Source organism: Acomys russatus, chromosome 2, assembly GCF_903995435.1.
Source record: "Acomys russatus chromosome 2, mAcoRus1.1, whole genome shotgun sequence".
In the NCBI taxonomy this organism is placed as follows: Eukaryota; Metazoa; Chordata; class Mammalia; order Rodentia; family Muridae; genus Acomys; species Acomys russatus.
The window spans coordinates 47,434-74,617 of record NC_067138.1 but is presented as its reverse complement, the minus strand read 5'-3'; the positions used below and the strand labels follow the sequence as shown (position 1 = coordinate 74,617).

Genomic DNA, 27,184 nt, shown 5'->3' with positions numbered 1-27,184 from the left:
GTCCTTGACCGATCTGCACTCATTAGCCCAATGGTTCCCCTTTTCGCACCTAGGACATAGCCCCGGTCCTGTACGGGGCTCCCTTTTCTGACCTTTCTCTGGACATTGGCGTTTCAAATAGCCAGGCTTTCCGCACCGAAAGCATGCTCCTGGCGTACTACCTTTTCCTCTAGTCATCTGCATCACTGCTGCGGCAAGGCCGGCATTAGTAAGGGGACCTCCCAGCTCTCTACAGGCCTTTAACCAGGCCTGTAATCCTTTAGCTTTCCAAGGGGTAATTGCAGTACGACATTCTTTAGTGCACTGCTCAAAGATAAGCTGATCTACCAGAGGCATGGCAGTGTCTGGATCGCCAAAAATTCTGCCTGCAACCTCCATCATTCTTGCGACAAAATCAGAAAATGGTTCTGAGGTGCCTTGTATGATTTTTGTTAAGTTCCCCCGGACCTCGCCACGGTTGGGCAGGGACTTCCAGGCCTTAATGGCCAAAGTGTTAATTTGTGCATAAACCTCTGGAGGATAACCTGTTTGAGCATTAGCAAATCTCCCTTGACCCATAAGCATATCCATATCCCAAGCTGCATTCCCAGCCCTTTGATTTTGTGCAGCTTGCTGTTGAGCTAGATCCTGATAAAAAGATTTAAAATCCAAGTATTGGCCCATGGACATGCAGGCTTTTACCGTGCTGAACCAATCAACAGGGGTCATGGCCTTATTGGCAAGGCGCTCCAGGTGAGCGTGTGTGAAGGAGGCCTGGAGGCCATAAGTTTGGACGGATTCAGCCAGACTCTTGAGCTCCTTAAAATCTAGTGGTTCATGGTAACGCTGATTATTGGCGTCCACAAAAATGGGAAAAGTAGCACTAGCCTGTTTCCATACTTCTGGGCACAAAGAATGTGATGACTGTAGCGATGACGTGTCCGCATAAGGCGGAGGCGCGGACAGAGAGACGCGCCAAGATGGCGAGTCCTCGCTCTTGGGTGCGGCTACTTCCGCTTTCTTGTTCCTTCCCCCTCCTTTGTGCTGCCTCTTGGCTAATGCCTCCATCTTGGCCATGAGGTTCTCAAGCTCCTTCTCCATTTCCTCCATTTTTTCCTCCTCTTCTGAACTACTCTTTGAGGAGGACTCTCCATCTGTCATGAAGCCATGGAGGTCGTGGTAGAGGCGCCCTCCCTCCGGTGTTTTCTTGTCCTTCTCACTGGAAGCCCCTTCGGACCTACTCTCTTGTAGCTGTTCTAATGCTTCGGAGGATTTCTCAACTGCCTGACAGCACTTCTCGTCCTCCAGACAGCTACGGACAAGCCTCCATATGGGGCGGACTCCTCCTTTTAAGCTCCCCTGCTCCCAGGCGAAATCTAATTCTCTGCCCAATTTATCCCAACAGTTCACATTCAGGTGCCCAGAGACCGCAAACCAGGGGGCAATTATATCTACTTCTCTCAGAAAGGTTACAATGACTTCCTCTTTCATTTTTAAGCCTTTGGCTTTCAATAGCTCTTTTAAGGCTGCTTTGATTGGACATGATGACGAATTCCCCATGACTACAGGGTCGTCAGCCATCCCCCGCTTTACTGCGGACTGTAATCTGTCTTGACCTGAGAACCTAACCTTTTGGGTCCGACAATCCCGGACACTTACCGATCGATTGCCCTGTAGATCCAGAGTTCTGAAATCTGGCGCAACGGGAACTTTAATGTCCCCGTACGGGCCACCACTTGTCGGCGCCGCACCGTCCAGCGGAAATAAGACACCGACAACCAGACTTCTTCTCTAGATCTTTACTCAGGATTTTGCTAAGCAGGAATGGCCCCGAAGGAGGGAAGGACAGAGCTTAAGTAACAACCAAGTACCAATCAGCTTTTGCCAGGTGCTAACTCCTCATAGGTCAAAGTCAGAGCAAGGCCGCTCGTCACAAGATTGTCCGTTACCCCTGCACAGCCCTTCACCATATGAGGACTTGTTTATCCTGGAGAGCACTCGCCAGCGGGAAGGCGGAAGGCGGAAACCGGTGCCATGTCAGGGCACGGCACTTCGCAGCTCTCCACACCAAGAGAGAACTGCTCCAGAGAAAGTCTATGGCCTCTGGGTTTTGGCTGCTGTTCCAGGTTCCAGCAGCAACTTTGGTGGAACTGCTGGTCTACTGAAGTTCTGCTAATTATGCCAGGGGAATTGCTCTCAGGAACTGAATTCACCAAGGTTTACTTCTCCTGTTTCTATGAACCTCTTTTCTCTCCCATTTAGGGTAGGTGGGTTGGAAGGTATGTACACACATTAAAAAACCCCAAATAAAGTAGGTTTGGAAAAGGTTAAGCTTATAGCAGTGTTCCATTCTTTTGTTCTAAAAACATAATTTCTCACAAGCATTATATGGTTCTAAAATCATAAGTGTATGAGGAGTGCGGGATGCACAGAACAATTAAGGCTGGCTCTCTGCTCTTTGTATGAACAGAAGAAAAACATCTGTAAATCTTCATTCATGCCATATGAAGAATGGCATCTAATAATAAGTCACAAGGAATTCCTTAACCTTTAAGTCTTGGTAACTCTCTGGGACTCTTCTGGCCATCAGAGCCCACATGTCTACTCAATTCTTCATAGTATAGGTATTTTGTCTGCAACTTTGTCCACCTTGTGTGCAGTGTCTGTGAAAGCCAGGAGGGTCCATGTGATCACAGTTGTTAGCTGCCATGCAGGTGATGGGCACTGAACTCAGGCCTTTTGAAAAGAGCAGCTGGTGCTCTTAACCAACGAGGCATCTCTCCAGCCTTTCTCAGATCTTTACACTTTCTCTTCAGGTGTGGTGGCCCATGCCTTTGCCTTTAATCCCAGCACTTGGGAGGCAAAGGCAGGTGAATCGCTGTGAGTTCAAAGCCAGCCTGGTCTATAAAAACAAGTCCAGGATAGCCAGGACTCTTATACAGAAAAACCCTGTCTCAAAAAAACATAAACAAACAAACCCTTTCCTCATCACTTCTAATCTGTCCTGTGTTGGCTATTCTGATTCTTGTGCTGCTGTCCTGACATTACTGTCATGGTCACTATTGCCTTTGCTATCATCTTTTCTATTACCAGCTTAGTCCACTCTAAGGCTTAAAAGTAGGCAAGGAAGTGCCATTCAAGAGAAGCCTTTCACTGGACCTTAAGCATCAACACAGAGGCAGCAACCACAAATTTCTCATCTGCATGAAGAACTGTGCCTGGGTTGGTAAAAATGTATTTTCTAGCTATTCGTGTAAGCAAGCTATTCAGCTTTACTCTGTGAGACAGCATAGAGACCCCTGAAACACTAGGAAATAGCAAGGGCTTTTGAAGATCAAAGCCCACCCCCAGTGTCAAACCTCTTAATATTTCCCTAAGAATTCCACCCCAGGGTCCTCAAAGGATTCCATTTCCCCCTCCATACCACAGACTTCAACACATTATATGGGATACTGGACACTTTAAGATCCAAATCATAATAGTATCCCAGAGTCCTTTGCAGAGTTCCATGACTAATCTTCTTGGAGGTCAGACAGACCTCAAATTGAGAGTGCTAGCCACTGGACCTGCAATGGTAATAAAAGGTCCCAGGATGCCAGGGCCCAGGGATAAAAATCAACTGCCAAAGGCAAGATTGGTTTTCACAGAGGCCAGAAAAGCCAAAGAGCAATCAGAATAGTATGACTGCATAGACCCATATGCTTAGGTAGTTGGTTATAATTTGCTCATGAGTCAAGGACTGGAACTACTAAATTTTCACTTAACCTAAATAAGTCTAAGAGTTCTGTCTAGTGTGGGTGTGTTCAGGGAGCAGGAAAAATCAAGTGTGACCCTCTATCACTTTCCATCTGTTCCTTTGCGGTAGGTCCCTTCCTGACCCTGGAGTTTGCTGTCTGTCCTGTCACATCCTTCCTTAGACCTGGGGAGTCAGGCATGTACCAGATCCTGGTTTGTTAACCAGTCCTCTTACTCACTGAGCCTCGTCTTCAGCCGGCAGATGATACTTTGTAGATATGGTCATTCTGAAGCATGGTCCACAAAAGATCTGAGTACTGTGCTTCCCTGTGTATAGTTACTATGACTAAAAGCTATAGATCTCTACGGAACACCAGAAGAATGACTAGTATAGATTTTTCAATGTAAAAATAAGTATGTAGTCTTGGCTGGCCTAGGACTTGGTACGTAGACCAGGCTAGCCTTGACCTTATCCATCTGCCTCTGCCTCCAGACTACTAGGATTAATGGTGTGTTCCACTACCTCTGGCATAAATAAATCTTTAAAAGAAGAAATAAAAGGTACCATTTATGAATCTGGGGATAAATTAGGGTGGAGGTAGATACAATTAAATACATCTTAGAAGCAATACTATAATTTCATTATATAAAAATTGAATCATTGGTTGGGTGTTTGAGTTTCTATATGACTTTATTTTATATTACACTTATATTACACACACATTAGGAGGATATGCTGATGACAAGTTCTTTCTCTCTCTTGTTTTTCGAGACAGGGTTTCCCTGTATAGCCTTGACTGTCCTGAACTCCTTTTGAAGACCTGGCTGGCCTCTAACTCACAAAGATCTGCCTGCCTCTGCCTCGAGTGCTGGGATTTATTTTTTTGGCATTTTTTTTTTTGTTTTTTTGTTTTTGTTTTTGTTTTTGGTTTTTCGAGACTGGGTTTCTCTGTGTAGTCTTGGCTGTCCTGGACTTGCTTTGTAGACCAGGCTGGCCTTGAACTCACCAGCGATCCATCTGCCTCTGCCTCCCATGTTGTGGCGCCCGCACCACCGCTGTACCAAGTCAAGGGCGAGGGACTGCGGATTTAACTCATGCGCGCGTGCGCGCGCGCACGCACACACACATACACACACACAAACACACACACAACACAGCGGGTCCTTCGTGCTGAGAGCAGCAGCTGCAGCAGCAGCAGCCCCGGCAGCGGTTTATTATTCTCCTTCTCCAGAGTTCCAAAGAGCCTTCTTATAGGTAGCAAAACAGGAATCCTCCTCCCAGGTGAAATCCCTCAAGAGGTAATTGCACACAGGAGGAAAAGTCTCGAGGAAGGGAGGGGCGCGTTCTCAGAGCAGTAAACATGACTAGCTAACCAAGATAAACACAGACATGGAAGCTGCTAGAAACAGGACATGAAACAGCAATACAGGCAGGCAGCCCAGTCAGGCCTGGTTCCTACACAAGTGCTGGCATTAAAGGTGTGCACCACCACGCCTGGCTGAGTGCTGATATTAAAGGCGTGTACCACCATGCCGTGCTGACACATTCTCTGAAAATCTTTTATGTAAATGTTTTTCAGATTTCCTTGAGCCTGGGCATGGTGGTGCTTGCCTTTAATCCTAGCAATTGGGAAATGGGGCAGGCAGATATCTTAATTTAAGGCCAGCCTTGTCTACAGTGGGAGTTCTAGGACAGCCAGGGCTACACAGAGTAACCCTGTTTCAGACCCACCCCCCACCCCCACCCCCCAATTCATATTTCCAATGTATCTAAAAACTAACAGGCTAATCTTAAAAAAAAAAAGGCTTATATGGCAAGCTACATGTTTTAGTTATTACTGGGATAAAGCCAAGGAATTTGGAAATAATTAAAATAATCCAGTGATTTTGATTGAAAAACCAAACCAAACCAAGATTACTGTGGAGATAAGGTGCTCTTATTTCTCTTTGAAGTGAAAGGAGATGGATGACAGAAACCAGAGTGAACATGATCAGAAAATCAGCGCACAGACAAGAGCCAGCCAAAGCGCTTTAGCCTTCTCACTCTTCACCAGAATAGAGAACTCGAGAATCAAGGTAAAAATATTGAGAAAACACAGAATAAGGGGAAAATTTTAATAGTGATTAAAAAAAAAGAAGTCAATTTGATTGTAGTGCAATGTAAGGTACAAAGCAAATAAGGTGGTTCAGAATAAGAAGATAAAGGTCAAGATTACGGAGATATACAATAGAAAATCAAATGTCAAAAGACATTTTGATAACAAATGTTGAATGTCCTTTTGCATACCTAAGAATAGGCAGTTGAAATTAAATACATTATATAATATATATTATAAACATAATATCAGGAATAGTGAAGGAAGCAATCTTCCAGAGGTATTTCAGATGTATACTTCCATGATCCTTGATGTAGCATCTGAACTCAGCAGCAGTTTGTGTTGCCTGAAAAGACAAAGAGCTGTAAGTATTGTATATTAACAATGAGCCAGCCCATGGATGTAGCTCAGGTACAACACTTGCCTAACATGTTCAAGGGCCTAGATTCAAATCCTTGAAAACCAAGCCAAATCAAATTCCTAAGTCATTAGAAACTAAAATCAGACCTAACTTCTTAAAGACAGAAGCAATGTACCATAATTATAATATATAACACACACAGCACATACATATATATATGTATTTATACACATATAACATATACACATAATACACACATATTCACCATTTCAAGCAATTAGGATTCAATTGTAAAATATACAAAGATTCTGTCAAGAAAAGAAAAAAGTTTCTTCTTGGCAACCAGCTGTCCTTCCTCTGAGTGCCACCAGGACTCCCCCTCCAGGGGACATGGTCAAATGTGAGGCACCAGAGTACGTTAGAAAGTCATTGGGGAGGGAAATAATGGGAAAATGGGGGGGGGGGAGGGAAGAATGGGAGGATACAAGGGATGGGATAAACATTGAGATGTAACAAGAATAAATTAATAAAAAAATAAAAAAATTTTAAAAAGGAAAAAAAAGTTTCTCTAAAATTGAAATGTAAAAAATTATTATAGATCTAAGACATCACAAAGGGTGTAGGAGAAGGGCTGCTGGTAGGAGCAATAAAAGACTTTAAGGAAGATTAATCTGAATGGAGCTTGAAGAACAGGAGATTTGGATTTACAGAAGCAGAGTAGGGGAGGAGGAAATGGCATTGCATACATCAACTCACTAAGAGTTTCTTCTTTATTAGAAGATATCAACAGTTTCATAGTTAAAAAAAAATAAAAAAAGTTAAGTCACCAACTGCTGTGAAAGCAAAAAAAAAAAAAAAAAAAGGTGGGGGGAGGGAGAATGACAGATGGATAAATATACTTTAAAAATATTACCTTCTTTTAATGGGGTCTTGACAGGAAACTTCTCTTTAGATTCATGATGAAAAGCCTTGGAAGGGTCAAAGTGTTTGATGCCCAGAGCTTTAATCAATTCTCCCTTGAGTCTGAGCTCATTTTGTTTCCTTTTAATAAGCTGAGATCAGAGTTTTGTCACCTCCTAAGTAAGAAGAGTCTAATCATTAAGGTGTACAGTGGTAAAATGTGTTACTATTGTTGGAGACATATTCTACAAAGTGCATCAAAGCTAATGGCAAAAACAACTATTACACATGCACTAAGACTGATTTGGAACTGCTGGGGCAAAGTAAACAAAGTATTTAAACCTTTCTTGTGATCCTATAGTTATGAGTATAATATTCTGATCAAAATTGAGATAAAAATAAGTTGCCCACAAATCATCTTTTGATTTGACTGCATTAAAGTCTGTAGGCAGGCTTCCTAGACAGTATAAAAAGGCAAGCAATTCTGTTCTTCCTCTGGAAATGGTCCTAAAAGCACCAAAGCAAAAGAAGAAAAAGCTATTCATGAAGACTCACAAATTGTCTGGAGTTGGAAAGCAAAGAGCTTCCTCTTTGCCCATGAGAAACAGCACAGTCAAGAGCACAGGCTTTCCTTTTCCACAACTAATTCCCAAGGACTCCTATACAGAAGAGCCCATTTTGCCAGTAGCTCATACTTGCTGAGGTGATGTCCGTGGGCAAATTTATTAAGAGTACAAGATCTCTTTTGCTCAGCCGCACTTTTGCAGTGCTGGAAACACTGGGCGCCTGCTCATCCTTGACCTAGTTCTTAACGATAACTCTAAAGAGATACAAAGGTTAGAGAAACAGAGGCTATTTCTCAGCCTCTTTCCCTGCAAGCCGTTAAGAACCACAGCACCAAGGGCGGAGGTGGCACTAAGAGAGAGCATTTCCTGTCCTCAATTTCTGTGCCAGAATACTAGCTTAGAGTCTGCCCAAGGGTAAGACAGATGAGAATGGCCTCCTGGGGTCATAACAACTCTCCAGGGAGGTCAAGTACATCACTGAACCTTCAGAGTCCTCAGCCTACAGAACTGAACTCAGAGAAGAAGCTCCAGAGATGCATTACCCAGCTCAGAGCTACCCTTCCCTATCACTTTTCCTTTACTTCCCTTTCTACTACTGCCTGTACTATGGCTTGTGGGCAATTTTTTCCCAGGGCTGTCTCACATCCTTGCAAGTGTGGCAGGCTAAATTCAGGTGCTCTGAACTGTGATTATTTCCTGTTCTCAGGCCTCCACAGCAGCTTAGTCTTAAATAATAGGTTTCTTCCCAAGATGACTCCTAGCCACTGTCCTCTCAATTGTATAGTGCCAAAATGGATTTCCTTTCTGCTGACCTGTCCGCCAGTGGAACTGCCTTCTCATCACATCTCAAAACTTGGTTTGTGATTTGTGAGGGTCATGGGCTTCTCCTGAGGGTAGGATGGCCAGCCTTATTCACCAACCTATGCAAGTCCATATCAAAGTTCTTTAAAAACTCAAGTGAAGCCGGGCGGTGGTGGCGCATGCCTTTAATCCCAGCACTTGGGAGGCAGAGGCAGGTGGATCCCTGTGAGTTCGTGGCCAGCCTGGTCTGCAATGTGAGTCCAAGACAGGCAAGGCTACACAGAGAAACCTTGTCTCCGGAAAAAACAAAACAAAACAAAACTCTCAAGTAAAAACTACTACATGAGGTTGGAGAGATGGCTCAGAGGTTCATTGCACTGACTGCTCTTCCATAGGTCCTGAGTTCAATTCCCAGCAACTACATGGTTGCTTACAACCATCTACAATGTGATCTCATGACCTCTTCTGGCCTGCAGGTGTAAATGCAGGCAGATCATTGTAAACAAAATAAAAAGTAAATAAATCTTAAAAAAAATTATATGATCTAGCTTATAGCTTCTGGATATATACCAGAAAGAATCAAAATCAACATACAATAGATACTCATATGGGCAGGTAATGTAACCCATTGTTTAGTATGCTAAAACAAAATATACATTAACTTTCTAGAAGGAAAAAAAATAAAATTCTCTATAAACTGCTTAATTTTGGGGTTTTTTATTACATCTGAATACAAGTGTTACTTTACAAACCGATTTGAGTTGGCTATTTTCATCTTTCAATTTCACAGCATGCTTGATTTTTTGCTTTAGATTCTGGTGACCCAGTAGCTCCGCATATGAGTCTCTTACTTTATTTAGCTGTTCCTGAGTTGCACCATATTCATTCAATAATACCTGCTTCTCTGCTTCAAATACATCCAGTTGTTGCTGGAAAAGAGAAATGTGCATATATTTCTACTGCTTCACACTGGCATTATAAGCATTTGTGACCATACCTGGCCAATACTTTTAAGTCTTACTAATTTCATATAAAGTATAAAAATAATACATACAGTATTCTCACTCTTCTTTAAGGCTCTATCAATTCTCTAAGAGAAATATTTTAAGCCTTGCATACCTTAAGTATCATAGCCATAAGAAAAGCAATAAAGAGCCACCATCTTTTGTTGTTGTTGTTGTTGTTGTTATTGGTTTGTAGGCTTGTTTGTTTTCAGTAAGGTCTCCTTATGTTGTCCTGGCTGTTCTCAAACTCAAGAGATCTGTCTGCCTCTGCCTCCTGAGTGCTGAGATTAAAGGTCTGTGCCATTGCTCCTGGCACCTTTTTCTTAAAAAAAAGATCAGGCTTTTCTCATGTTTATGGTCTATGGCCATGATTTCAGTATTCAGAAGGCAAAAGCAGGAAGATCAGGAACTCAAGGCCATCCTTAGCCTCACAGAGTTTCAAGCCGACCTGGGGTCACAAGGAACCAGTCAGGCAGGCATAGAAGCTGATATTCATAATGCTAGAATGTGGGAAGCAGGAGAAGGAGGACTTCAGATTCCAGGCCAGACTGCTTGGCACATTGAGTACCAATCCAGCTTGGTTAATAATACCCCGTCCTAAAACCAAAGGACAAACTATAACACAAAATTCAGTATAGTAAGTTGAGAAATACTGTGATAGATTATATCAAAGTAATAGGTAATTGATTGACGTTCCTATCAGGAGAGCCTTTAAGACTACTAATTTTAAGAAAGTAGAAAGCGTTTTATTTTTTATATTTGATTTTCAAGACAGGTGTTCTCTGTTTAGCCTTGGCTCTCCTAGACTGCCTTTGTAGACCAGGCTGGCATCAAACTCATAGCGCTCTGCCTGCCTCTGCTGGGATTATAGGCATGCACTACAATGCCTGGCCATAGAAAGCATTTTAAAAATACAACTACATTAAAATTTTATGTCCACTAAATTTGTCAGTTGGTTGGAGAAATTACAAGTAGTAATATAAATTGCACATTTTTGTCACTTTACTTTTGGTTTTGTGTAGTACTGGGCACTGAAGCTTGGCCCTTGTACACATAAAGCACACTCTACCACTGAGCTCATTACCAGATAGAAAACGGCTGTAAGCATGAATGTATAGTGAAGAGCTACTGAAGAAGCACCAAGTCATAGTCAAGACTAACAGGGAAGAAATACATCCTAAAATAGATCGAACTGAGTTTAATTTAAATTTATTTTATGTGATGTGTATGGATGTTTTGCCTGCAGGTATGTCTGTGTACAACCGTGCCCACAGGACCTGAAAAGGGTGTTGGATAGCCTGGAACTGGAGTTACACCCAGTTGGGGAGTACCATGCTGGTGCTGGGAATTGAACCTGGACTCTCTGGAAGAGCAGGTAACAGCTTAGCCACAGGGCCATCTCTCCAGTCCACAAGTAAGTTTAATTATAAGCAACAAACCTGGAAAGGTTTAGTTTTGTTATACAGTTCTTCATACATGAGGCGCCATTTATCATTTTCCATGGTTATCTCTGTCACTCTATTCTTTTTCTCTGCTTTTCTGCATGGGAAAATTAAATTAAAAAAATTGAATTATCCTTTTTCAATTTGTTAGAAAAACCAATGCCTTACATGGCAACCAAGGTCAAGGCTGACTTACTTTGCTTTTTCATCTTCCAATTGCTTCCAAAAGTCTTCATCTTGCTGTCTGAGCTGATTTTGCAAATCTATTATTTTCTCAAGAAACAAAAATGCAATTTCTTTAATTTCTGCTTCTTTCAATGTTGATCTGTTCTGTAAATCTAGAAGCATCCTTGGATTTGAAAGAAAAATCCACTAAACATCTGACAGTCATTTTAGGTTTTACCCCTTTCTTTTTGAAAATGAACAAATCAACCAACCACCATGAAGCAACAGAATTATTAAAACCTGTAATTCTAATGGGTTCTGGGAATTGATTGGTCTTTAATAGCAACAGAGGGGAGAGGATCTCCATTTGAGGCCAGCCTGTTCTACACAGAAGGTTCCAGCCAAGATTACAGAGTAAGACTCTGTTTCAAAATAAATAATTTACACACTGTAATTCTTTTCTAACTAGTGCGGCGTTTGTGGTGCTCACCTTGCATAGTCCTGAATTGTGCTCTCGGCTGTCAGTATCTGTTGTTGAACATCTTCTACACTTTTTTCAGCCACGGCTACTTTTTCTTGTAGAGTCAAGTTCTCCAGCTTCCAATCTTCTATTTCTTTAAGTGCTGATGCTTTATAGCTTATTGAAGAAAAAAGCAGGTAACAAACACTTTCTTCTTACTACTATATACATGACAAAGCTTGATTTTATATGCTTCTTAACAGCTGAGAATTCAGCACCTTGGGTAATGAGTTTACGTGACAGTGTCTGTTTATGAGTGTCTTGCCTGCAGGCGTGTCTGTGAATCACATGTGTGCAGTGCCTGAAATCCAGAAGGTAACATCTGATATCTTGGAACTGGAGGTAGATGGCTCAGCCACCATGTGGGTGCTGGAAACTGAACCTGGGTCTTTTGGAATAACACATAAGATTCTTTTTTTGGGGGGTGGGGGGTTTCTGAGACAGGTTTTTTTCTATGTATCTTTGGCTGTCCTAGACTCACTTTGTAGACCAGTCTGGCCTCAAACTTACAGAGATTGATCTGCCTCTGCCTCCCAAGTACTGGGATTAAAGGCATGTGCCACCATGCTTGGCTGCACTCAAGGTTCTTAAACTCCAAGAAAGCCACCTCTCCAGAGCCTTGACATTTTATTTTTAAAAAAGGAAAATAGGACTGGGTGTGGCACACACCTTTAATCCTAGCATTTGGCAGGCAAAGGCAGGCAGATCTCTGTGAATTCAAGGCCAGCTTGGTCTACATAGGGAATTCCAAAACAGCTAGGGCTACAAAGAGAGACCCTGTCTCAAAACAAAACAAAAAAGGCACAATAGGAAGTCGATCGGACAGGAGTTGAGGGAACTGCTTATAATATGAAAACTAGCTATTCTTCCCAGACAATGAGAGGAATAGAACTTTGGACTAAGAAGGTGCTGGGAATGAGTGGTCCTAGATAGGTAGAGAAGGAAGTAAAGTACATGGAATTGTGTTCTCATTTGTTTTTTGGTTTTTTGAGACAGGGTTTTCTGTGTAGCCTTGGCTGGGGACTCACTTTGTAGACCAGGCTGGCCTTGAACTTACAGAGATACACCTGCCTCTGCCTCCTGAGTGCTGGGATTACAGGTGTGCACCACCGTGCCTGGCTCTTTGTTTTCTTTTTAAATTATTCACAATGGAATACTACTCAGCTACTAAAAACAAGGACATTATGAAATTTGTAGGCAAATGGATGGAGCTGGAAAAGATCATCTTGAGTGAGGTATCCCAGATTCAGAAGGACAAGCATGGTATATACTGTCTTATAAGCAGATATTAGTAATATAATTCAAGACAACCATACTACAATCCACAGACCTAAAGAAGCTAAGTGCCAAGGAGGACCCTATGGAAGATGCTTAATTCTCATTCAGAATGGCAAATAGAATAGACACTGGAAGTGATTGGAGAGAGGGACCAGGATGGATGCCTACCACAGATGTCCTCTGGAAGACCCCACCCAATAGGGGATTAAAGCAGATGCTGAGACTCACATACAATCTTTGGGCAGAGTGCAGGGAGTCTTATGGAAGAGTATGTGTGTGTGCTACCCAGATCTAGCCAATGGACAGAACATTCTCCACCACAGTTGAGTGGAGAGTGGGGCATGACTTTCAAACGAACTCTGGTGCCTCATATTTGACCATGTCCCCTGGAGGGGGAGACCTGGTGGCACACAGAGGATACTCTGTGTGCCAAGAGGCTTTTGTTCCAGGCTGTATGGTGCCCAACTGCTTATGTGATTTAGGCTCCTCAAGAGGATCTAGTTTAAGGGATGAATGAGATTTAAATAATTTCATAATAAAAGACACATAAGGTCTATAAACTCACATGACAGCATTGAACATTAACAAGAAGTTAAAATAATAAATTATTGCCAAGTTGTATGGTGCAGGTTTGTTAATCCTAGCAACCTGGAAGTGGAGGCAGAAGTTTCTGGACTCTGAAGACTTTTGGGGCTACTTGGGACCCAGGACCCTGTTTCAAACAGGAACAACAAAGACAAATGAGAAATTAGCATATCGTAACATTAGGAAGGCTGGAATAGACCAGCAATATCAAACACCCTGGGCACAGAACAACCCCAAGGACCACACTTTGCTGCACGGCTATACTGCAGCACAGCTGTGTGCATGTGGTATGCATGTGGGAGTTTGTGTGTAAGTGGTGTGAGACTTGTTTATGTATGCAGGTACACATGACCATGTGTGTGCTTACAGAGACCAGAAGTCAACATCAGACGGCCTCTTCTGCTGCACTTGACCTTCTTTTCAGAGACAGGGTCTCTCCATGTAGAGCTCATTGTCTGGCTAAACAAGCTGGCAGCCAGCATCTGCCTACGTCAGCTCATCTTGAAGGTACAGACACATGCCCCCGGGCACATTTTACTTGGGCACTAAGGATCAAAACTCAGGTCCTCTGGTTTGTACAGGAGGCACTTTGTTCTCTGGGACAATCTCAGCCCTTATCTCTGAGCTTAAAAAACTGTTTCATACGCAATATTCTGGTCTGAGAACCCCCACTTTCATATGCTTGCTAAAGATATATAAAGACGCATGTTCACAAAGACATGCAGCATGCCCATAGCTGTCTTATTCAGTTGTCAAAAAACAACAACAACAAATATCACAAAAAATGATCAAGAACAGTAAGAAATTGAGAAATAGTCATTAGTAAAATTAAACTAACGAATTAAAATAAAAATTATAATACACATGACAGTATACATGAATTATGGTGACTTAGTCTTGTACTCTGAATAGTGATCAACTTTCCCTAAACACAAATTTATAAGAGGCAGAAAACAGTGTAGGGATGGGGAACATTATAAGATTACAGAGGCACCCTTCTGAGGGGAGGAAATGCCTTCAATTTGCTTAATGCTTCACAACTGTGTATGGCTCTGAGGTCATCAATATGAAAACTTATGATCTCTCCATTGTATTGTTTTATGTGAGGTTATAGCACAGTAATTTTTTACAGAGCTCTAATTGGACATTAATCCTATCTTCCAATACCAGTGTTTCAGTTTGAGTTAGACAACTACCTCAATATAATGATGCGAAGAATGATTTTTAAGGTCTTTCCTGCTCACCAAACCTGACAATGCATGAGAGTAGTAAAAAGTACCATTCATAATATTTGAGAACGATTAGATTTAACTGCCATCTAAGAGGTTAAGGAAGGCAATGAAGAAAGTATTGAGGAAATAGTAAACATAGCTTTCAGAGAAAGGTAAATAAGTAATTGGTTAATAACTACTTCAGTTTTAACTTAAAAAAAGGAAATAATACAAATCAGAGCAGAAATGAATAAAATGAAGTCAAGATTGACTTTGACCTCTTATATTCCTGCCTCCACCTCAGAAAGCAGCATTACTATATTTGGCTCTTTTAGTTGATCCCTTGTAATATTTTGTTTGTTTTAGAGTTTCCAAGGACCCATCTACAGAGGCCTACTTCCTCTAGTTCTGCCCAACCTCCTCAAGGTTCCACAGCTTCCCAATAGCATGACCAACCAGGAACAGGTTGAAAACATGAGCTTGTATGGGTCATGTGCCACTCAAACCACAACAGAGGTCATCATTTCCTATAATGAAAATTATATAATAATGATATAAAAATTTAAAGAGTATATGAGTAACTTCATATTTATAGATATAAAAATCAATATCGTTACAATGTTCATGCTTCTCAAGTAACCTACAAATTCAATGCAAGCTCTAACAAGACATCAAAGACATTTTTCACAAAGAAAGAAAGAAATCTACAATTTGTATGAAGATACAAAATGAAATACCATATAACCAAAAGACACCTTGAGGAAAAAAAGCAATTCAGGAGGTATCATACTACATGATTTTACATACTACAAAGCTCCTGTAATGAAGATACTGTGTTAAAACAAAAACAAGACTACTGGGTATATATTAACAGCATAGAGCCAAGAAGACAATAGCACATTTACAGCACACACACTGGAGACCAGAGAACCCTCATGGATGGTGCTGGGAGCACTGTGTATCCGCGTGACGAATAACGAGAGTAGGCCCCTATCACCATCAGCTTCCAGAGTCAACTCAAATTGGACAACATACTTAGCACCCAAATCAGCTATCCTACCAGCACACACCCAAGGCTAATGTTTCAGGACACTGGAAACGGAATGGGCAACTGGTATGCATGTGTGTGTGAAAACCCCCAAAGCAAAAAAAGTAAAAGCAAAACCAGATAAATGTAACTATATCAAACTAAAACAACAGTCTGTATGAGACCACCTACAGAATTGGAGAAAATATCTGCAAAGTGTATCTTTAATAAAGTTTCAATACTGCGGTGGCTTGAATAGTAATGGCCCCATAGACTGATGTGTTTGAATACTTGGCCCACATGGTCTTGATGGAGGAAGTGTGTCACTATAGAGGTGGGCTTTGAGGTCTTATAAGCTCAAGTGAGGCCTAGTGTGGCAGTCTTCTGCTGCTGCTTGTAGATCCAGACGTAGAACTCTCAGCTCCTTTACACACACGCACATGCACACGCACACACACACACACACACACACACACACACACACCACAACCAACAAGAGACTCTTGAAAAGGACCTAGGTTGGATTTCTAGGATCCACATGATGGATCCCAATCATATGTAACTATAATTCTTGGGGAGCCAATGTCCTCTTTTGACCCTCATTGGCACCAGGCATACACATGGTACAAATATAGGTAAAATACTTATACACACAAATAATTCTTTTTCTTTGCTTGTTTTTTCAAGACAGGGCTTATCTGCGTAGCCTTGGTTGTCCTGGACTCACTTTGTAGATCAGGTTGGCCTTGAACTCACTGAGATCCATCCGCCTTTGCCTTGGCCCTAACTTCAGTCTTTTTAAAAAAGATTTATTTGTACCGGGCGTGGTAGCACACACTTTAATCTCAGCATTTGGGAGGCAGAGGCAGGCAGATCTCTGTGAGTTTGGGGCCAGCCTGGTCTACAAAGTGAGTCTAGGACAGCCAGAGCTGTTACAGAGAGAAACCCAGTTTGGAAAAATCAAAAACAACAACAACAACAAAAAGACTGAAGTTAACAAGTACTGGTAAGGATGTGCAGGAAAAGGAACCCTTGAGCACTGGTGGTAGGCAAGTAATTGGACATATTTATGGAAAAAGAATGTAAGTTTTTCATAAAAGAAAATGAAGCTGAAAATAAACCACCATTAAGATCAACAATCCCATTTGTGGGTATAGATCCAAAGGAAATGAACTCCTACACAGAAGGAATGGCTACTCTCCCATGCTAGCCTCAGCACTGCTCACAAGAGCCATGCAATAGAAGCCATGGACATCTATTCAAGAGATGAATGGATATGGAAAACACATCAAAGATATACAATGAGATAGTATTTAAGCATGTAAAAAGTGAAATTTTTGACATGGAAATTTATGACAACATAGAGTTCATTGTGTCTAGTGAAATAAGGGAAACACAGAAAGACAAATATCATACCATCTCACAAAATCGTGGAAGTAGTAAGTGATTATCATTGAACACTGGCTGCTGAAGCTGGGACAAACAGGGGGAAGCCAGGATGGAAGGGTTGGTCGAGGGCAACACTAGGCAGTGAGTTCTAATGTAGAAATTGGTGTGCTACAGAAAGATGAGTACAGATGGAGCTTTGTATAACTCTAAAGCTCAGGCTGTCTTCCTATAAGGAAATGAAGAGATTCGCCTGTTTCCTCATTAGGCAATGTGTATGCACAATGAAACATCATAGAACCCTGTTAATATGCACAGTTTAATAGAACAGTTAAGTAAAGAAAAAAGATTAAGAAATTGTCACATCTACCAATTGTTTCCACTTACAGTTTTCCCTCCAGCTGCTCTATTTTCCCCTGAGACTCTACGAGGTCCCTCTGCATGGCCTGCAGCTTCAGCTCCATGCCTTCGTGCTTTGCCATCACACTCTGAACAGCAGACAGAGCTAAGTTAGGAAATGAGAAATTCTTAGGACTCAGAGTCAACAGACAGTGCCCACGCCAAACGGAGCACTCACCCTCCTCCTTGTTTCTCTCTTATTTCTAAGCTTCATCAATTCCAGGCTTAGCCTTCTCATATTCTTTTGGTGACCATCTTCAGAAAACTACAATAAATATATAAAAATTCAGATGTTTTCTGCCAAATCAAGCATCTTATTACTTAAGGCTGGTGTGGCATAAGATGCTTATAATCTCAGCATCTGAGACAGAGGCAAGATGAACAAGGCCACGATCAGGGCCAGACCTTGTCTCCAACAAAACAAAAACCAAGAAAAGAACTACTTAAATATCACCTCATGTGTGGGTCATAGGAACTATTAACTGTGTCCAATGTACTCTGGCAGAGAGAGCAGCTTCAGCCACAAGTACCAACTCTATGCCAGCCGTTTTCTCCTTTCTTCCTGGATTTTCTCATTTATTTTGAAGCAGTCTAAGTGGTCACTTCCTGCTATGTGTTAGAAAGGCCACTGCAAGGTCTAAGTAAACCCCAGAAAGACTTGTGTAAGCATGTTTGATAAACTAGTCTCAGCTACCTGGGACACCTGAGGTATGCAGGATGTGGGGCCTAGTCTGGGCCTTTTAGGTCAGAATCTCCCTTGGGCTCTAGTACACTTTTGACTCCCTAAAGAGGATGTACTCTGTCTGCCCATAAAAGCCTATGACAGGCCCTGAATAAATGATGGCTTCAACTCAACAGTGACTTGTCGTCTCTTCCCTCTATTTCTGCGACTGGTTAATGGAATCATATGTTCTTTATGGTCTATTAGCACATTATTTACTTATACACACAATTTATGCATTAAGCTCTTTCAGTTCCTTATTTATTTCCTACTGCATTCCTCAAAAACCCTTAGAAGAATGGTTTTTGTTTGTTTTGTTTTATTTTTTAAGATTTATTTACTTATGCAAATACGGTGTTTTGCCTGTATATATACCTATGAGGGTATTGGATCCCCTATAACTGGAGCTTCAGACAGTGGTGAGCTGCCATGTTGGTGCTGGCAAGTTGAACACATGTTTTCTGGAAGAGCAGCCAGTGCTCCTAACCACTGACCCATCTCTCTAGCCACCCTCTCCCCTCCTCGCCCCTATCTTCTTTTTTGGAGACATGATTTTGCCATGTAGCATAGGCTGGCCTCACACCTGTAAATCCTCCTGCCCCAGCTTGAGTATAGTATTACATGTATGTGACACTACTTCCCCTCTCAGTTTCAGTTTAAGATTTCTTTAAAAGTTATTTCAAAATGTAAATTCTATAATATTCTTTGATGGTTTGCAAAGGGGTGAGAAAATATTGGACATCAAAACAGAAAGCTGTATGCCAAGCCTTTTAGTAATAATTTTTTTATTCTTTATTTTTATTTTTTGCTCTTTGGAGACAGGGTTTCTCTGTGTAGCCTTGGCTGTCCTGGACTCGCTTTGTAGACCAGGCTGGCCTTGAACTCACAGCAATCTGCCTGCCTTTGCCTCCCTAGTGCTGGGATTAAAGGTACGCCATCATGCCCACCTAATAATTTTTTAAAAGGCAAAAATAATCCTACAGAAGTAGGCTAAAAGTTAAGATAGTCATTTCAATAGTCACAGCAAGACTAATGGTTTGCCACTGCCGACTTCATTCTACTTGGAACCATGCTGACTAGTGAAAGCAAGAGCTCCTCCACCTATGCTGAAGATGAATAAACAGCCTCAACTGCACTTGTAGGTTTCATAAGGTTAACCTACCAAAGAACTTGAGTGTGAAAATAGTTTTTGGTTGGTTTGTTTGTTGTTTTGAGACAGGGTTTCTCTTGTAGTCCTGGCTGTCTTAGACTCACTTTGTAGACCAGAACTCAAGAGATCTGCCTGCTTCTGCCTCCTGAGTGCTGAGATTAAAGGTGTGCACCACCACGCCCAGCTGTGAAGGTGCTTATTAACCATTCAATTTTGATGTTGTCTTGAAGGTCAACTGGTACCTTAGATTTTAGTAGCTCATTGGCTCTGGTTAGCTCCATAAGCCATTTTTCTAGGGAAGCATGACTTGAAGAGAGAGATGTTTTCTCTCTGACTGATGCATTTAGCTTTGCTTCTATTTTTTCCAACTCAGATTCCAGATCCCGGATCCGTTTGTCCTGAGCACCTCGCTCTTGCAAAAGAACACGAATCTGAAAGAAAATAAGAGGACAGACAAATGATTGACCTTACTGGTACAAAAAGCTCAAACCTAGGAAACCTACATTTTGATAATGTGCTCAGACATTCTTATTTTACTTGCTACTTGAATAATCATATTTGCCTTATGACACTTCTTAAAGATATATAATTTAAATAAAGAGTGGTTATGTTTTGAGAGACAAAAGCAGGTAGATCTCTAATTTTCATGCCAAGCTGGTCTGCCAGGCTTGGAGCTACATACTGAGACCCTGTCTCAAACATGCACATAGACAAAGACACACAGACACAGAATCACCACCAACAAAACACAATGAATTTTAACTTCCACAAACTTACAAGTGTAAGCTCTATTTAGTCACTTAAAACTGTAAGAATTCTTGTTTTCACTAGTCCTAACTACACAAATTTAAATTCTAGCTTGAGGTGCTCAGTGTTTCTTATTTCAAGAAACAGTCCTCAGTAGAATTTAATAGGCAGCAGTGAGCCATCAGTTTTGTTGTTTATACTAGTTAAACAATACAGCAAAAGAAGCTAATATTTGTCAACAATAGACATAGACACAATGACACAACATATTGAACATGTTTGGGGATGGCATGGTAAAGGGCTTGCTACTAAACAGGAGGACCAGAGAGCCCCAGGACCCACATAAATGCCAGAAAGGTGCTGTAGCCTGCTTTTAATCCCAGCACTTCAGGTAGACCAGAAGCTCTCTGAAGCAAGCTAGCTGGGCAGACTAGTTGCAATGCTGAGTTCTGGTTCTCTGAAACTCTAGTTCAATACTTGAAAGTGGAGAGCAATTTAGGACACACTGGCTTCCTATTTATGTGTGTGTGAACATGCATATATAGAAATATGTAGGTAGCTGGGCATGGTAGTGCATGCCTTTAATCCTAGCACTCAGGAGGCAGAAGCAGAGGCAGGTGGGTCTCTGTGAGTTCGAGGCCAGCCTGGCCTGCAAAGTTAAGTGTAGGACAGCTAAGGCTACACAGAGAAACCCTGTCTCAAAAAACCAAAACCAGCCAACCAAAAAAAAAAAAAGAAAAAAAGAAAAAGGTATGTATATATACCACACATATTTGCCTCCCCGCCACCCCACCACCCCAAAAATTCTGGGTAAAGCTTGACAACCTAAAATCTGATGCAAATCATTAGTCCTAATCTTGGCAGTGCCACTCATCAGCAATGTCACTAAGCAAATCACTACATGAGTCAGTATCAACCACAGCACCCTCAATAGCAACAGCCAATCTTAAAATGAGTGAGAGACCAGTGACTAAGCCAAGGAACCACCCCCAAAAGTTCTGATATGAATGACATGTTTACCTCACTCTAAAACTGCTTATTCGCTATAGAATCTTAGCCTGCAAAGCTATTTAATTCTCTTACATTATGCAGGGTTTATTTTCCAGTAAGTTGAAAGGATGTCTTACCTCTTTTTCTAATCTCTTTAAATCTTTACCATTCTTCTGATGCTCCATCTGTTTAAAAGTCAAAGAATAATTATAAACTTACATGCCACAAACATCACAGCCCAATCAGGTATATAAATATTTATTTTTGGTCCTGTTCCAAATTTAAAAGGAATTCATGTGTATGAGTATTTGCCTGCATGTATGTATGTGGACAATGTGCATTTCTGTGACCTGCAGAAGCCAGAAAGGGGCAATGAATCCTCTGGAACTGGAGTTCTAAGCTGCTATGAGCTGCAAAGTAGGTCCTGTGAAAGAGCAACTATTGATCCATTTCTCTAGCCCCTAATTTTTAGTCTTTTGAGACATCTAACTTGGTAATACACACTGGCCTTGAAGTCACAATCCAACTTTCAAGTGCTAGGTTTGAAATCCCACACTGATAAACTCATTTTCATGTCTATTTTAAACACTGTAGAGTGTCACGAAATATTAAATAAGTCCCCTCCCCACTCTTTTCAGGTGCTGGGAACTGAAGCCAGATCTTCTCAAGAGCAGTGAGTGGTCTTGTCCAGCTAACTCTTTAGTCCCAGCTTACATATAAATGCAATTACACACAGCCCTTTTAGTCAAATACAGGATCTTGCAGGTATGTAGTCAGTGACATAATGAATGTAGCAACTGTCTTACAAATGTTTCTCACGTCTGACACCAATGTGTTTGTTTTTTTAGCTGAAGCAAGCAAGGTAGAAGAATCCTTGTCAACGTTAAGATTTTGCTGAGATTCTGCAAAACAATAAATCAACACGACCATTGCATTGATGTTTACATGTTTAACCAAATACAATAAAATTTCCAAACATCTCACTGCAGACAGTAATTGAAGCATAGTCAGATTCCCTTTGGTTTGCACATTTCAAATAATGATTTTCACATTTACTTGTTATAGACCCAAATCCTTTCTTACATTTTTTTATTTTCAAAAGAATTAATTTGCCTGTGTCTGTTTGGGGCTTTGTGTGCTTAGAGTGCTGGTACCCCAACTCAGGTCCTCTGTAGGCACAGTATGTGCTATTAAGTGCTGGATTAAGCTCTCCACTCCCCTTCTTGATAGTCCTCATATCCTGACAGAAAGGTAAGCAATTATCAAAAGAGGAACTACCTCTGAGTATCTTGCTTAATTACCCTCGTTACCTACAGTGTAACTGAAAACATCATTCTGTACTTGATTCCTTTATAAATATATCAAATAAAGATATTAAAATATACTTCTGCCTGGTGTGGTCTACAAAGGGAGCCCAGGACAGCCAGGGCTACACAGAGATACCCTGTCTCGAAAGGCACAAACTTCTGACCATGAAACTCTTGAAGTACAAATGCATTTTAGAATTTCAATAGTGCTGCCTATAATGTTAGGTTATAAGGCTGTTTTAAAAAAATATTTATTTATTATTATATATATACAGTGTTGTCTGCATGTACACCTGTAGGCCAGAAGGGGGAATCATCTCACATTATAGATGGTTGGGAGCGACCATGTGGTTGCTTGGAATTGAACTCAGTACCTCTGGATGAACAGTCAGTGCTCTTAACTTCTGAGACATCTCTCCAGCCTGGTTATAAGGCTGTTTAACCACTGTTTGTTTGACATTACCTCTTTGGTTTTTAAATCTTTGTGATTTCTGAAAAGACACTGGTCCTTTAGATACTTCTGAAGTTTTAACATCTTAAGCACCTGGAGAAGGAGTGCAACTTACAGAAAACACAAAATAGCAATGTATCACTTCACGCTATTTACTATATTACCATATTAGCACATTAGCAATACCTATACTAGGTATCTAGGATCTTAAGTTAAACTAGTGGTTCTCAACCTTCCTAACACAACCCTTTAATATGGTTCCTCATGTTGTGGTGACCCCAACCATACATATTTTCATTGCAACTTCATAACTGTAATTGTGCTACTGTCATGATTTGTGATGTCAATATCTGGTATGTGAAAGGGTTGTTTGGCCTAAATGGAGTTGAGGCTCACAAGTTGAGAACCACTTGGTTACCCACACAGGAAGAAGAAATCCTAATTAAGGAAGTGTTTCCCTCAGATGGGCCTGTAGGTAGTCCTCCCCTGGGCAGGTAGGTGGTCCTGGGTAGTGTGACAAAGCATGCCATGGAAAGCAAGCCAGTAAACAGAACTCCATCTGTGCTTCATTCAGTTCCTGCTGTGCTTTGCCTTGAGAATAGACTGTAACCTGCAAGCAAAACCAACCCTTCCACTCCGCCCCATGCACGTGACAAATACTGGCAGTCTGACTCTGTGGTCAGTCATTGTTGATGAATTAATATAAACTGCTCCAGAAAACGTTTTCCCCCAAGATATACCGATAACCTAAGATGCCTTTACTTAACATTCTTTCTTCCATGGCCTCGAGCTCCTTTCACAGAGCTCCACTATGTGACTGCGGCTCACCTGGCACTCACTGTATACTCTAGAATCCCTGATCCTCTCCCTCCAGCTTCCAGGGTGCTTGAGTTACTTGCAGCATGATGCCTAGCTTCCCCATACATCTCTTTTCTAGCACTTTGCCCTCTTTCAAAGTATGGTCCAGATGAGTAGATTAGGATACTAGGACTCAATATGTTTCAAAAGAGTTTTCCTTTTTTTTTCTGCTTGTGAAATCAAAAGCAGTATAACTCAAGCTTTTCCATAGAAGCATCTCTTAGAAGCCCAGAGCAAAGGAGAATAACCCTAGTTTGAAAATTCAGAACGGCAAATAGTAGTATGGGTAAGAGCTTGTCAGTGCAGTAAAAACCAGGGTATGTCAGAGACACACTCTCACATCTCATGTTAGTCACATGGAAAGAATCAGATAGGAGGAAGACAATTTTGGCCCTCATAATTTTGTCATTTTATAAAGTCAGCACAAGAAACAATCTGCTTTATATAAATAAAGTTCATGGCCTTCTTATGCATATAAACCTAGCCTTGAACACTGAAAATCAACCAGGTTATAACACAGCTGGAGCTAAGGAATGGAGACCATTGTGTCTGAAGGGAGTTTTAAATGTGCCTATTCCATCTCTTTGGTGTCCACATAAGATAGTCCCACTTGTTTGAATATCTTAGACACAAATTTGTTTCTCACTTAAAACTATCAAATCACCTAATAAAGTAATGAGCAGTACCGGGCATGGTGGTGCACACCTTTAATGCCAGCATTCGGGAGGCAGAGGCAAGTGGATCAATGTGAGTTCAAGGCCAGCCTGGTCTACAAAGTGAGTCTTAGGACAGCCAAGGCGACACAGAGAAACCCTGTCTCAAAGAACAAAAAAACAAAGAAACAAAAACAAAAACACAACAAAACAACCAAGCAGCAGCTGAGCCATGTGTGGTGTTGCAGGTCTCTAAGGCAGCAGCTGGAGTTCAAAGCTAGCCTGTGCTACACGAATCCCTGTCTCAAAACAAAAAAAGTCTGTCCTACTCTGCAGAACCTAAACTGTTTGAAAACCTTGGAGATGGTGCAGCCCTTGAACTGGATTAATCTAATCACTCTCTTGACCTTGTGCTGACAGAAACCACAGACTTAATACTGATTATTAAACAGTAGATGTTACAGAGGAGAACGGCCTTTGAAGTTCAGCTCTATCACTAACTTGCTGGCTGTATAACACAGAAACTCCCACAATCTTCCCATTTGTAAAGCGTACAGCTTTGGTACGTTGCTCACCTGGCTGCTCAAAGGAACAAATTCCAGATCTTATGACTGTGCCGTTGCATGGTTAGCATCTACCACATCATACCTAAGGCTCCTAAGTTATTGTGCGTAGATGCCACAGCGGTTAGGAACACAGGGTGTATCCATGGGAGTCAGGGTTCACAGGCCAGTTCTGAGCAGATTTCAGTCTCACTTCTGTTTATTTGTTAGAAGGGGTGGGTCACTGACAGACTTTCTATCAGCACAGGCCACTAGGTGCCTGGAAACATCTATTTCTTTTTTTAAATATATTATTAATTTATTCATATTACATCTAAATTGTTAGCCCATCCCTTATATCCTCCCATTTCTCCCTCCCTCCCATTTTCCCCTTATCCCCTCTCCTATGACTGTGACTGAGGGGGACCTCCTCCCCCTGTATATGCTCATAGGGTATCAAGTCTCTTCTTGGTAGCCTGTTATCCTTCCTCTGAGTGCCACCAGGCCTCCCCATCCAGGGGACGTGGTCAAATATGGGGCACCAGAGTTCATATTTCTTTATTTCATTCTTTTGCTGGTTTTTTCAAGGCAGGGTTTCTCTGTTTGTAGCCCTGGCTGTCCTGGATCTCCTTTGTAGACCAGGCTGGCACTCAGAGATCTGCCTGCCTCTGCCTTTAAGTGCTGGGATTAAAGGCTTGTGCCACCACACACAGCAGAAACATTTATTTATTTCTTACAGGACAAAACATTAAAAATTATTTTATCCTAACTTTTTGGGCACTACAACCATCTCCACTCAAATTACTGTGCCATTTACACATCAAGTGTCATCAATGCTGAATACTATTTTAAGGATTATTTCAGTGGAGAGTTGAAAAAAAAACCTGAGGCAGCTGTTATTACTTAACTGACTTCTCAGTCTTCATGTTTTTACAGGGACTGGCTGGCCATAAAAGATGGATACACAAGGACAAATTCCTGAGAGAAACAGGTACCGGACATGATCGAGTGAGTAATGAGCCAAGACCCCTCATCCAATCTTATGGTGTTTGCTTAATCCCCCCTTGAGGCCCGCACACAATGATCCAGGTTTGAGTTTAACCAGACATTTCATTAGCTCAGATAAACATCCACCCTCGGGTTCCACAGAACCAAGGACCGTTCCAGTGAGATTAAGTCTGACCTTACCCCAGATCTGCCTACGCAATTTGCTGATGTTCAAATGTTTGAAACAAGCAATCGTGTGTGGCCACGCCAAAACTTCCCGCTCCACCGCTGACCTTTGACCATATAAACCCCAAACCCCTGGGCTTCTGGGCCGACTCCTCTGTCTCCTGCATGAGATATGTGTTGACCCGGAGCTCCGCCAATAAACTACCTTGTGCATTTACAGCAAGACAGTAGTTTGTGTGTCTTTGAGTGCGCGCCATCCCGAGGCTTGAGTGAGGGTCTCCCTTGGGGGGTCTTTCAATACCTGCCAGCTCCTAATCCTCTTCAACCAGCTGTAGTTTTCTCTACAGTGTTGATGACTTACTGGTAAAATTTCATGCATGAAGGCTCTCTGTGTGGGGTCAGGACTCCACTTCACTTGGGAGCCTCATCTCTACCATCCTATACAACGCTTGCCGAGAGTTTACTGCGTGGATTTTAAGAAAACCAGATTCCACCTAGCCATACACTGCCTTCCGGACGACTGAGGGACGAGGAGGGCACTCCCTTCCCACACTGGTCCCGCACCTGTACGCACCCGAAGGGTCACTGAATCTTTTCAAGGGTGCCTTCCGAAAAGACATTCTGACATCTGAGTCCAGACGTGAAAGCGACCAAATGCCTTGGCAACTGTCTGCTCGCCTGAATTCAAATTTACCTCAACTCCCCAAGCCAGCCAATCAGAAAACCTAGCTGACCAATGGCACTTGAACGCTAGATTTCTGCAGTGCTCAACCCAGAGGGCTGTGAGTTTAAGCTTGTAGCCAATAAGGGACTGATTCTTTTCGCCGCAGCTCCATCCAATCACGTCAGGTGTTATCATTTTTATGGGGCAGCACATTTCGCGCAAGCGCACTTCACAGTAGGAGAGTCATTTTGGCGTCATACTGGTACAAAGGTCACGGGCTCCTCACTCCTTTGTTCCAGCGTCATCAACACCTCTGGGCTTTGGTTCTTTCACACTAAGTCTCGCGAGCGTCTTGAATGGGCTCTGAAAGGGAAAAATTTGCCCACCGGGACACACACCAGTTTGGACTCTTGCGCATGTGCGGTGACCCCAAGACGCCGAGGGCAAACTCTTGAGTCGCACTCCACCTGTGC

General features: G+C 41.9%; 1 protein-coding gene across 1 annotated transcript; it reads right to left on the bottom strand.

Moving 5' to 3' along the window:
* Window positions 1-431: 431 nt before the first annotated feature.
* On the bottom strand, window positions 432-26,667 carry LOC127205752 (hyaluronan mediated motility receptor-like). The gene is given in 14 exon segments (XM_051165000.1): window positions 432-524; window positions 682-1,673; window positions 7,085-7,247; window positions 9,191-9,367; window positions 10,882-10,981; window positions 11,081-11,233; window positions 11,540-11,686; window positions 17,444-17,544; window positions 17,634-17,720; window positions 19,569-19,757; window positions 21,201-21,248; window positions 21,883-21,965; window positions 22,834-22,931; window positions 26,618-26,667. Coding segments are annotated over 14 exon segments (2,481 nt in total).
* Window positions 26,668-27,184: the final 517 nt, after the last annotated feature.